At 45.3% G+C, this 12,955-nt stretch overlaps 1 protein-coding gene across 1 annotated transcript; it reads right to left on the reverse strand.

Moving 5' to 3' along the window:
• Positions 1 to 473: 473 nt before the first annotated feature.
• LOC131911374 (zinc finger protein with KRAB and SCAN domains 3-like) lies at positions 474 to 11,000 on the reverse strand. The gene is made up of 3 exons (XM_059263356.1): positions 10,346 to 11,000; positions 7,873 to 8,029; positions 474 to 1,959 (listed from the first exon to the last, which is right to left on the reverse strand). Exons 1-3 carry the CDS (start codon positions 10,760 to 10,762, stop codon positions 1,097 to 1,099), a joined length of 1,437 nt encoding a protein of 478 aa, XP_059119339.1. The 5' UTR covers positions 10,763 to 11,000; the 3' UTR covers positions 474 to 1,096.
• Positions 11,001 to 12,955: the final 1,955 nt, after the last annotated feature.

Below are 12,955 nucleotides of genomic sequence, written 5' to 3' on the forward strand. Positions count from 1 at the left end.
GTGGGGTATTTTCTTGATTGATAATTGATGTCAGAGGCCCAGCTCACTGTGGGTGGTGCTACCCCGGGGCTGGTGGTCCTGGGTGCTAGAATAAAGCAGGCTGAGAAAGCCAGTAAGAGCAAGCCAGTAAGCAACATTCCTCCATGGCCTCTGCTTCAGCTTTTGCCTCCAGGTCCCTGCCCTGTGCTCCGGCCCTGACTTCCCTCAGTGATGGAGTAGAAACAAATGAGTTGTGAGTTGAAATAAACCCCCATCCACTCACCCCAGGTTGCTTTTTGTCATAGTGCCTTTCACAGCAATAGAAATTCTAATTAAATAGTTTGTCCTATGAAGATAGAATTGCTGTTTATTTACCTGACTAAAAACGTTCACTGTAAAGAGTGAAAAACTAAATGTGCACTAATGGAGTTTTATGGACAGGAAGTCTCCCAATGTCTTCAGATATTGCTTAAGGCATTCTTACTGTACTCTTTATTTTCATGAAGATATATGGAATCACCAACTCAATTTCTGTAACATCACATACTTAGTATGAAATCTGTAGGACTGACTCAGAGTCTAGAACCTTAGCAAATTAGATGCAAACACAAATGGCCCACGTTAGAACTTCTTCAGAAATCTAGACACAGAGCTTCAGAGTTTTGAAGATCATTCATTTCATTAGTCCCTGTGGTAAATGTTTACTAACACAAGGCACATTAGGAGGCCAAGACCTCAGGAATCTGACCAAAGCATGAAAGCCTCATGTTGACAAACAAATAGTAAGAAGAGTATGCTCCAAACTCTGGAACCATCCACCCAGGAGAAAGATGTGCGGGCTAAGGGCAACTGTTCTAGAAGGCCTTGTAGATCCAAAGAGTGGGAACAAAACACTTCAGTGCTACCTTATCAAGAGAACACTCTCATATCTGCCTATTAATGAGTCTAATTCCAGTTACTTTTAGAACATAAAAGATAATTTACCTCAGCCAGCTTATAACAACTAACACTAGATGGTGTGTATTGGCAATATCCCCACTTCTGCAGTTAGTAAGGGCTCCAGAGTATCTTCAGCTCACTGACAAGTGAGCACCATCTCTGGCAGATATCATACCGGTCACTGTGCTACAATTTTTTTCCCCACATGGCTTCTCTGATGTTGAACAAGGTATGAAGTTCGGGTAAAGCCTTTTCCACATGCATCACACTGGTAGGGTTTCTCACCAGTGTGGATTTTTTTATGTTCAATAAGGCTTCTATTCTGAGTGAAGCTTCTCTCACACTCACTGCATTGATAAGTTATGGGAGTTTTAGTATCATCCCATTGGCTTTCCACCCTACTCTGACCTTCCCGGGCCTCTCCATGCAGAGGCTTGTGGGCAGTTTTACCACCATGGATCCTCTGGTGTCTCAGGAGATGTGAGCTACGCCTAAAGGCTTTGCCACACAACTTGCACTGGTATGGCTTCTCTCCAGTGTGAATTTTGTGATGTTCAAGGAGGCTGCAGCTCTGGGTGAAGGTTTTCCCACAGTCATCACACTCGTAGGGCTTTTCCCCAGTGTGGGTTCTCTGGTGCTTGATGAGGTTCGAGCTGTGGCTAAAGACCTTGCCACATTCTTCACACTCATATGGCTTCTCACCAGTGTGAACTCTCTGATGAATGACAAGCGCAGAGCTCCCAATGAAGGTCTTCCCACAGTCTTCGCATTCGTAGGGCTTCTCTCCAGTGTGGATTCTCTTGTGTTTGGTCAGGCCTGAGCTTTGAGCAAAACTCTTTCCACATTCATGGCAATAGTGTCGCCTACTCCTTGTGGCATTCTTCTGTGTTGTCTGTGACTTGCCTTCCTGCTCACTGGCTTCTGCACCTGCAGGAACCTGAGCAGTGTCTTCAGTCAGGAAGCACACTGGCTGCTCAGGCTTTTGTTCTGTGTAGTCCTCAGCTGGAGACAAGTCCCTGGTTTCAGTCTCCATTTCCAGGCCTGAAACACAATTGTCAGCAAGTGTTAACTGTGCTTTGCATGGGAGAAAGCTCTGAGAAAAACAACTAGGAGGCAAAAGTTACAGAGCTCTCTGAATGCCAAGGGCAAATATTTAAATTAAATCTTTAATAGTTCGTTTATTTTAATAAATAAATTAATATGTTATTAATTATTAACTGTATATTTTAATATAATTTAAATGATATTATTTTAATTTTAATATTTATATTTAATATTTCAATGCAGAAATAAGAGTGAGAGTAGAGGGGACAACAGGAGTACTGGGGAGGAAAAAAACCTGATGGGAATTGGGATTAAATGGAAAAACAGAAAGTGGGGGAAATGTGGTAAGGACCAAGACCATGAAACCCAGTGGCCAACCAATCAGCACAAAAAATTCCTGACAAGCATTTAATAAAACATGAAAAGTGTCGTTTTTTTGACTTTATAAATCCTTTCTAGTGTCTGGAATAATAGGTTCTAAAAATATTTTTCTGTATCCCTGTCTTCTCTAGCCAGGCTTTAGGTCAGAAGCCTAGAGAAAGGAGGCACTGTGATGTGGTGGAGGGGTGAGAGCGTGGACTCTACCAATAATAAGGCTGAGATGGGCATCTAAGACTAGATACCAAAGGCTGCGCAAAAGCAACAGAAACAGCAAGTAAAAGATTTCTGAAACATGTTCTAAGAGACTAAGAAGGTAGAAACCTCCCACAGATCAGTCATGGGTGGCTGATATGCATTGTCACCTCTGTTCCCAACAATCACTGACGAGGGGGTTCTAAGTTGGAGGCACCATCAAAGAACTCTGTGGCTTCTGAGAAGCCATATTGCCCTCTGTGACTTGGCACTCTCACCTCCAAGGTCAGGGACTTAGGTCTAGCACCTACGGTCACTTCTAGACTCCCAGAATGTGACTTTGTGGCCCACTTCCTGAAGTATCCTGTTAGGAGGACTTGCTGGTCAGAGGTTGTAGTTTACCATTGTAATACGAATTTTTTTTTTTAATTTTCTGGAGCTGAGGACTGAACCCAGGGCCTGTGCTTGCTAGGCAAGTGCTCTACCACTGAGCTAAATCCCCAACCCTGTAACACGAATCTTAAAAGGTCTTAATAAATAAAAAACCTGAAGCCAGATATTGGGGTTAAAACCTGAGAGATCAGAATGTGAAACCAAAATGAACCATCTTAGAAATAAGACCAAAATGCTTTCACCCTAAAATTAAAGCCTAAGATTTCTCCTTTTAGGAATAGGCCATTAGTTACTGAAACCAGTCAGTTCAGATTCCAGAAACCAGGAAGTGTAAAAGTACAGAGTCACAAGGTAGTCACGAGGTAATGACTGCTGGACTATGGAATTTCCTCTCCCTGGTTTCCAGGGTAACTGACCACAGAAATGTCCCCACCTGAGGGCAGCCAATGAGAAATGGTGGCGGGTAACCACTACCTTAGAAGTAAGATTAAGCCATGATTTCTAGAAAGCCCCTAGAAGCGAGCCAATCAGAATTGTACCCATACTAGCACCCCTAAATGATGTAACCTTGTGGCTTTTGCCTTTAAAAACAGAGCTTGCAGACAGGCGGGCACTTCCTCCAGCCTCCACTGCGTTGGATGTATTGGACGAAGTCCCTGCCTAGGCTTGTGTTGTATATCCAGAATTAAAACTTGCTTTTGCATTCCGGCATGCTCGTCTTTGGTGGTCTCTCTGGGGGTCGCAATCTGGGCACAACAAGAGGAATAGAAAAAGCCACAGCTAACCTCACCTCACTGCCTCTGTAGCTTCCAAAGAGATCTACTTCCTTATATCTATGCCTATATGCCTTTCTGTTCTGTCATCTCATTTCCTCTCTCCTCCCAGCTACATCACCTCTTCTTCCTGCCCAGCTCCGTCACTTCCTGTCTGTCTGTACAGACCTCCAGACCTTTATGGTTAACTAGTGTTGGAATTTAAGGCTTGTGCCACCACTCCTGGCTCTGTTCCCAGTGTGGCCTTGAACTCACAGAGATCCAGAGAGATCCCTGCCTCCCAATGATAGGATTAAAGGCATGTGCTACCATTGCTTGACTTCTATGTTTAATATATTGGCTATCTTTTTCCTCTAATCCTCAGATAAACTTTATTGGGGACACAGATAAAATATCACCACATACAATGGCCTGGCAGCTCTCTCCAAGCTTGACAACATGGAGGACTCCTTCCCCAGCAGGACTTCCTGCTCTCTACCTGCCCTTTTAGAGATCTCCAGGCCCAGAGGCCTCACCTTATCTGAAAGCTGTCCCTAAGCCTGGATGCCTGATTTATCTCTAGTGTGAGCCTTGGCATAGTTCCCTTCTAGAGCTCTCCCCTGCTGCTCATATGGTGAATAGACTTCGTGCTAGGAGCTTTACAATAGGACCATTCTTCACATATGATAACTATGACGTGTACTAGGAGCTTTATGATAGGACCATTCTTCCACATATGATAACTATGACGTGTACTAGGAGCTTTATGATAGGACCATTCTTCCACATATGATAACTATGACGTGTACTAGGAGCTTTATGATAGGACCGTTCTTCACATATGATAACTATGACGTGTACTAGGAGCTTTATGATAGAACCATTCTTCACATATGATAACTATGACGTGTACTAGGAGCTTTACAATAGGACCATTCTTCCACATATGATAACTATGACGTGTACTAGGAGCTTTATGATAGAAGTGTGCTATTCAATGCAAATTAGGTGATGTCCCAGCCACTGTTCCCAGTCTTTTTATCTCCCTCTCTTTCTGGGAGCTGTAACATTTAAACTGTCTCCCCAAAGTGCTACCTCCATAGACCCACTGCTGTCCAACCCTACTCACTTGCTTCTGCTCCCTCCCCCTGGTGGACACCTAGTAGAGAACAAAGCAAGGATCAGAGAGTTTAAAGAGTTAGTTACACAGCTGGGCACTAACAGGACTCAGAAATGGTAATTCTGAAACCAAACACAGCAAACTGCTTCTAAGAATCAAATAGCTTTTGTTTGTTTATTTTCTGTTTCTGTTTGGTTTTGGTTTGGTTTTGGTGTTTTGAGACAGGGTTTCTCTATGTAACCCTGACTGTCTTGAAACTTGTTCTGTAGATCAAGCTGGCCTGAGACTTACAGAGATCTGCCTGCCACTGCCCCCCAAGTACTGGGATTAAAGGCCTGAGCCACCACCACCTGGCTCAAATAACACACAGAAGAAAAGACTTTGGGAGCCGATCGTGCCTGTCAGTTCTTCTCCAAGGAACTAGGATACCAGAGCTCTCCTGCCTCTCATCTCTATAGAGATTCATCTGAGATTAATCCTGCTCTGTCCACCCACCTGAGAAGGTCAGCAACTCTTAAAAAAATAACTGATCCCACTAGTACCTCCTTCTCACACTCCCAAACCAGGACACATGAAACAGTACATACAAACTGTTTAAAGGGACTCTTGAAAAGGGGGCAAGTCTTTTAAGGCATATCTCCACTTACTTAACTCTGTATACAAAACTCTTAACCAAACACAATGGTGCATGCCTGTATTCCGAGCACTTGGGAGACAATGAAGATCTCAGTTCAAGTCAAGCCTGGGCTATACTGAGAGACCGTGTCTCAAAAAGAAACAAACTGTCAACGGTGAAAAATACTGCATGAGTTAAGGTAAGTGCTTTCACATGGCTATATAAACGGTAGGAACTACTACCTGCTTGAGAGTAAGTGCTTTCCTATGAATATATAACTGGCGCAGGAGGTAAGCAGGCTTAGAAAACAAGGTTCTGTGAAACCATTTCCAAGCTTCCAAAGATGTGTGGTTTGATCTGGCAAACTGAAGGTGAGGGCGCATTTTATTCTATTAATTTTTTTAATAAAATAAAATCTGGGTCCGGGGTAAGAAAAAAAAATCAAGAAAAAAGTACTGAGTAGTATTACCACCCCAAACACTGATAACTTCAAGCAGGATGTGAAAAACTGAATGAATGTGAAATTCTAGGTTATATAACCACCACTTTAGTAGCCCTAAAGGACGTGCTGTATCTGTCCCCTCGAACTATAAGTCTTTGAGGGTAGAATCCCAGTCTTTATGTCCCTCGCTGAGAGTATATCTTATTATACTTTAAAACAACAAAATAAGGCTTCTGCAATGGCTGAGTGGCAGAGTACTGGCCTAGAATATATGAAGCCCTCAGCTGGAACCCGAACATTACCAAAGACAAACAAAACAAAACACCTAAACTACCGTTATCACACACACACACACACACACACACACACACACACACACACACACACACACAGATTCTTTAATTTGCATTTCCTGAATTTCCTGAAACCCACCAATGAGGGGACTGACCAAAGCAATAAATGGGCTAGAAGAGATCTGAGAACACAGAGAATCCTCCAAGGCAGCCATAGAACAGAAAAGTTCCCTTAAGTGAGCCCAAAATGAAAACTGCTGCTGCTGTGTAAACTTAGGATGAGGATGGAGAACTGTAGAGAAAGGACCATCTTAGTCACTGTTCTATTGCTATGAAGAGACACTACTACCAAGCAACTCCTGTAAAAGAAAGCATTTAACTGGGGTTTGTGTACAGTTTCAGAGGCTAGTCCATTTTCATTGTGGTGGGGAGCGTGGCAGCAGGTAGGTGTGCTGCTGGAGAACCTGATCTGTAGGCAAACAGAGGCTCTGGGTCTGATGTGGGCTTTTGAAACCTCAAAGCCCATCCCCAGTGACATCCTTCCTCCAACAAGGCCACACCTCCTAATCATTTTCAAACAGTGCTACTCCTTGACGACTAAGCATTCAAATACATAAACCTATGGGAGCCGTTCTTATTCAAACCACGACAAGGACCTAATGGGAGGACCCACAGTAAGGAAGATCCTGAATGCTGGAGATGGGAAGAAGCTCATCTGGGGTGGTGGAGTGGGCCTGGCGGCTATCATAGACTCTCCCCTGCTCCTGCACCCCTGAACTAGCCAAGGGACCTGGATCACTAAGACAGAAGAAAGCTCTAGATAAGACCACTCTGGAATCCAGCCTCCACGCCTTGCAAGGTTTAATAGGTTTCATTTACACCAGTTCTACTATTTCTAGGTGTGGTGGTCTGAATGAGAACAGCTTCCATACATTCAAATGGTTTGAATTACTTGGTCCCCAGTTGGTGGAACTGTCTGGAAAGGATTAGAAAGATTGGCTTTGTTGGAGGAAGTGTGTCACTGGGGTGGACTTTAAGGTTTCAAAAGTCTATACCATCCCCAAGTAGCTCCCTCTGCCTCATGTTTATGGATCAAAACGTAAGCTCTCAGCTACAACTCAAGTGCCATGCCTGCTGCCATACCCCCTCCCCACCCACCGTGATGGTCATGAACTCTAACCCTCTGAAACTGTAAACAAGACCCCAATAAACTCTTTCTTCTCTAAGTTGCCATGGTGTCTTATCACAGCAATAGGAAAGTAACTAAGACACTGGGATGCTCTGATTTTACAAAATGTACCTTATTTTCTTTTTTTTTTTTTTTTTTTTTTTTTGGTTTTTCGAGACAGGGTTTCTCTGTGTAGCTTTGCGCCTTTCCTGGAACTCACTTGGTAGCCCAGGCTGGCCTCGAACTCACAGAGATCCGCCTGGCTCTGCCTCCCGAGTGCTGGGATTAAAGGCGTGCGCCACCACCGCCCGGCTAAAATGTACCTTATTTTCTTTGCAGCACTCTTGAACATCCAAAATTGCACTATTGATTTTTCTGCTATCATTAGAATTTAAGATCTATCAGAGCAAAAATTCAGTTTTACTAATGGCTCTGTTCCCGGTGTCAAACACCAATGGCTATGGTAGAAAGGGCTCCAAAGATATACCCACATACACAAATACACACACACACACACACACACACACTCGCTCACTCACAAACATTCTCTCACCTCTTGCTTGTAAGGGCGAACACTCCAAAGATTCCTGAGACTCATGCTTGAGCAGGCACTTCATCGCCTGGGAGTGGCTACTTTGTGAGTTCTGGGATGGCGTCAACAATGCCACCTTGCAGCAGAGAAGTTCTCGACTCCATTCACGAGCTGGGACCTAAAAGTCATTCATTTACTTTTATTTATTCAATCAAACTTTCCCATCACACTTTTTGTGAGGACTTTCTATTATCAGGCACTGATTCTAAGAGCTTCAAGGATGTTAATTCACTGAAATATAGACAGCCCTGTGAAACAATGGGAACATAGTGTGAAGGTCCTTGCACCCACAGATCTCCAGAGAAACCAGAAATGTTAAGCATACAGGATTGTCTTTCCAATGGGAATGACGAAAAACCTATTCTTCTAACCAGAAAGCTGAGAATTACAAATTATTAACTGCCTGGTGATCTGTGTTATCTGTTGGGGCAGGCCTTATCAAGCTCTTACATCCAAGACCGGAGGTGGCTAGTAATGTAAATGACCCTTACAACCAGCGGCTCCCCCAAGCTCCCACAATGAATAATATCCCAAATGACCTCTATGCTATCTGTAAGACTGAAACCAGGCCAGACCCTTAGGCCCTTAAGATAGTACAGGTAGCCCATCTCTGGAACCCATCTTCTTGGAAGAAATGACATGCACCCTGAGTTGCATTTCAGTGTAGTTACACTTCCTTGTATATCGAGGATTTTATTATGCCAGGAAACTTTTCTCAATAAACAGCCTGGTATTAGACTTCCTAAAGTCTGATCCAGGTTGACTAAATCAATCTGCACCAGATTTTCATTCTTATCTCTTTGTGGGGTACACTTCCCTGTATGACACCTGCAGGGACCCCCCTCAGTAAACTATGGAATTGTTTGGAATTTTGTAGCTGAAACTGAGGCCTAGTTTAAGCAGCTTGTCCATGTCATCCAGCTCCTAAGTAGCAATGCTGTACTGGGAGCTCAGGCGGATCAGCTGCAGAGCCTCTGGATTACCCCCATGACTTTGTTTCCTTGCTCTGCCTCTCTACCCTTAGGAAGCCGATGGGAAAATCTATAAAAGTATCAACATCTTATCTGAAAGATAAACATAGTAATTTCTATACAACAGGGTTTTTAAGAAACTAACAAAATTGACTGCAGTTTGTGAAACCAACTAACACAGAACATAATAGGTAGTGAGACTTCATTAAAGCTTAGTTTCCTTGCAGACGTTGATAGCAAAACAATGCTCAGAGTTTCCTACATCTTTTACAGAGAATGAAGTTCTAAGACTTGAACTGACTTTCCACTGTTACAGGGCTCAGAACAGCAAGTCCAAGTCCAGAACCTTGGCCTTCTGGTCACTAGTTAGAAGGTTCTAACCACGTGTCCTCTGACACAAGGACACTGCAGGCTGCAGAGAAGAGATCTCCTAAAACAGGTCAAAATGCATGTATAGATTAGTGCTGCCCTCAACCTTAGCAAGGGACGCTTTTCTATGCAGTGGGCAGCAGTTAATGTGGAGACTCCTAACTGGTCGAAGACGTGAGAATAAATGACTGCTGAGTGCTCATCCTTAAATAGGACATCTACATCAACCCCTAGTCCCCAGGGCTCAGGGAACCTCAAGGAAGGTAGGGCAGGAAGAACAAAGGACCTGGGATGGAGAAGAGTATTGCAAAATGGTACTTCCTGGAAAAGACATAGTTACTGGCTCAGGAACTCACTGCAGCTCTGGTTACCTGGACAAGATCAAACAACATGATCAGTCAACATTCCAGCTAGGGGCACTAACTGGACTTAGTAGGTTATAAAGATGACGGTTGTATGAAGAGGGGAAGTGGACACGTGGTGGCTGGGGGAAACTGGAGGGCAGAGGGGTTGGTGGCAGATATGATGGAGACACATTGTTGACGTGCATAAAATTGAAAAAAAAAAAAAAAGGTATTTTAAGGCCAGAAGGTAGAGGTTAAAACCAGCCCATTTTCTACCAGGGGTTCAAGAGTTTGGATAGGAAAAACCCTTCTAGATGCTAAGAAAACTGGACTTTCCCTCCACTGTCAACGAGAACAACAAAGCAAGGCGGCAGAAGCTCCGCCGCACTGAAGATGCTGTCACGTTGACAAACCAAGAAAACTACAAGTCGTCTGTGCCTAGCATCGCTTGCTCCGCCCTGTCCTTGGGTCTCACTCAGCCCACGAGCTAAAAAGTGCATAGCTAACCTGTCACCACTCTGCTCAACACATTCTACCCGAGCTTCACTGGGACTGCGTTCTTCCCAATCCTCGTACTTTCCTTTGTGCTCTTAACTATTCTGAGGGGTCCAGGTCACTTCGCTGGTTGCCTCAGGTTCCCAGTTCAGACCGAGACTTCTCGGGCTCTAAGCAATGCCTCCCTCGGATCTTGCTTGAGGTTTCTGGAAGGCACAGAGCACAGGGCTCAGACCCTAAACCTGTTCCTTCTACCTGTGGAGGTGTCTCGTCCAGCTGCCTCTCCAAGTACTCCAGCAGCGCCACCACCTCCTCCCCGCTGTCGGGGTGCTGCTCGCGCACCCAGGCCTGCAGCTCCCCTGGCAGGATGGTCAGGAACTGCTCCAGCACCAGCAGCTCCAGGATCTGCTCCTTGCTGTGCATATCTGGCTGCAGCCACTGTCTGCAGAGCTCCCGGAGCCGGCTCAGCGCCTGCCGGGGCCCAGCGGCCTCGGGGTAGCGGAAAGCGCGGAAGCGCTGGCGGGAGCGGTCGGGCCCAGGGCTGCCCAGCCAACTGGCCTCCTCTGCCAAGGGGGAGGCCTCTTCCTGTTCCACCTTCACCACCAGAAGCCCAGTCCCCTCTAGTGCAGATCGAGCGTTTAGGGCTGCGCTCACTCCGGGCTCTCTAGCCATTCTGTGCTAAGCCTAGGCTCACGCTAGCTGCAAGCTGTGGATCCTCAGAGGATTCTCGGAAGACGGGAACTCAGTATGGACCTGTCTCCTCCCCCTGTTCCCCGGGACACCCAGAGGCACAGCTGCACAGGTTTCTCCAGAAATCCTTGCCTTTGCGGAGTCCTCCTCTGCACCTCACCCTAACCGCACAATAAAAAGTCTCAACGAATGCCCCGGGGCAAATAAACTACATCCAGACACTGGCTGGAGCACAGGAAACATGGGAACCCAAGCCACTTCCTGGGCCATCTAGGATGCTCTTCTCAGTGGTTCTATCCGAATTAACTCATTAGTGACTCTATCAGTACCTCCGCTTAAGGGATGATTGTTGAGGAAAGGATTATAGGCCCTCAGTCCTACAGGAGTGGAGGTTTAAGCCCAGGATGTAGTGGTATTTGCACAGTAAGTTACCAGGAATCTTAGATTCTTTCCAGTCTAAAGCTTGCCTTCATAGTTGTCACAATGCTGACACGAAAATTCGGTTGGGAAGTACATTGGCTGAATGCAAAGGTAAAACGTGGTAGGAAATTTGGTACCTCTTAGAAACCACGAAAAAAGCAGGGCACTCACTTGTCTGGAGAGTATGCCTACCCCTGGTCCTGCCCTCTTCCTGCTGCTCTCTTTCCTTCCTCTCCAGGCCAAACTACCTGAGAGAAATCATCCATTTAGAAATCCTCCCCCACCTCTTGCCACTTCATGACACACTGTAAGCAGTAAAGCGCCAGTGCAGCCGCTGCTGTGGCACCTGCCCAAATAACTAGAGTCCCGACTCTTCTGAGCTCTTCAGCAACAAAGCTTGCACATGACAAGCATCCAAGTTGTCTCTGTGCACTTCCAGAAACTCTCTAGTCTCCAGCCTCGGGACATCCCGTTCCTACTTCATTCCTTCCTGTTTCTCTGCTGCCCTGACTTACAGACAGGCACAAGTGTAAGATGCAGAGACTCCCAAACCTGAGAAAGGCAGACTGTCGTCAGTTAAAAGAAACTCAATAGACGGATCAGCCAGGTGCAATGATAAACTTTATTTCGACCCTGATTAGAACAAAACAACTGCTGTGATGGGGGCAAGATAGTGCATGAGTTCCTCCATCTTAAATTCCTGCTGAGGCCGTTTCCCCGTGTAAGGAGAATCTGATCTCCTTGGGGTATCCCAGGGAAAACTATCCACCTCTGTTCTAGGAATCAAAGGTCAGGATGTCCTATCTAACTTACCTAACCTTTGTTGGAACTGCTTGTTTGTGCGGAATCTTCTACAGATAACCCTTTGCCTTAGCTGTTTGGGCAGAATCCCCCTCTGGTTGACCAACCGCTTCTCTTAGCTTCTGTTAAAACTGCTTCCTCTGCAAAGTCCCCGCTGCAGCTGCCCAAGGCGATGCCGCGATGAGGTCTCCGCCCTTAAAAACCTCATGTTCTGGACACTACGGACCATACCTAGGTCCCAAGAACACTTGGGTACGGTCCCAGCCAGCTGAATAAAGACTTCAATTGGCTGTAGGCTGTGTCTGAGTGGTCATCTCTGGTAAGCTTCCCATAATACTGCAAAAAAAAAAAAAAAAAAATACAGCCGAGACAATGGGGAAAACTAGAACTCAGTAATAGTAAGCAATTATTGGCAATTTAACTGTTAGAATGATACTATCATTTTTATAAGATTTACTTTTATTTATTTGTGCTCTGTGTATGCCATATGTATGCTGGTGCTTGTACAAACCAGAAGAGGATGTCAGGTCCCCTGGAGCTAGAGTGACAGGCAGTTGTGACTCAAACTCAGGTCCTGTCCTAGTTAGGGTTTCCATTACTGTGATAAACAACATAACCAAAACAACTTGGGGAGAAAAGGGGGTTATTTGCCTTACAAGTTCCAATCACAGTCCATCGTGAAGTCAGGGCAGGAACTCAAGCCAAGAACCCCAAGTTGAGAACTGGAGCAGAATCCTTGAAGGAATGCTGCTGAACCCTTGGAGGAATGATGTTCACTGGCTTGCTCTCCTGGTGTGTTCAATATGCTTTCTTATACACCCCAATACTACCTGGCCAGGGATGGCACAGCCCACCATGGGTTTAGCTCATTCACATCAATCATCAGTCAAGAAAATGCCACACAGACTTGCCCACAGGTCAGCATAAGGGCATTTTTTCAGTTGAGGTTCCATC

This window comes from Peromyscus eremicus, chromosome 5 (genome assembly GCF_949786415.1).
Source record: "Peromyscus eremicus chromosome 5, PerEre_H2_v1, whole genome shotgun sequence".
NCBI lineage: Eukaryota > Metazoa > Chordata > Mammalia > Rodentia > Cricetidae > Peromyscus > Peromyscus eremicus.

Coding starts and splice junctions, on each gene's coding strand:
- LOC131911374 (XM_059263356.1), bottom strand. CDS start 10,762: ATGGCTAGAGAGCCCGGAGTGAGCGCAGCCCTAAACGCTCGATCTGCA. Junction 8,030..10,345: donor TGGACGAGACACCTCCACAG/GTAGAAGGAACA, acceptor AATGACTTTTAG/GTCCCAGCTCGTGAATGGAG. Junction 1,960..7,872: donor TTCGCCCTTACAAGCAAGAG/GTGAGAGAATGT, acceptor ATTGTGTTTCAG/GCCTGGAAATGGAGACTGAA.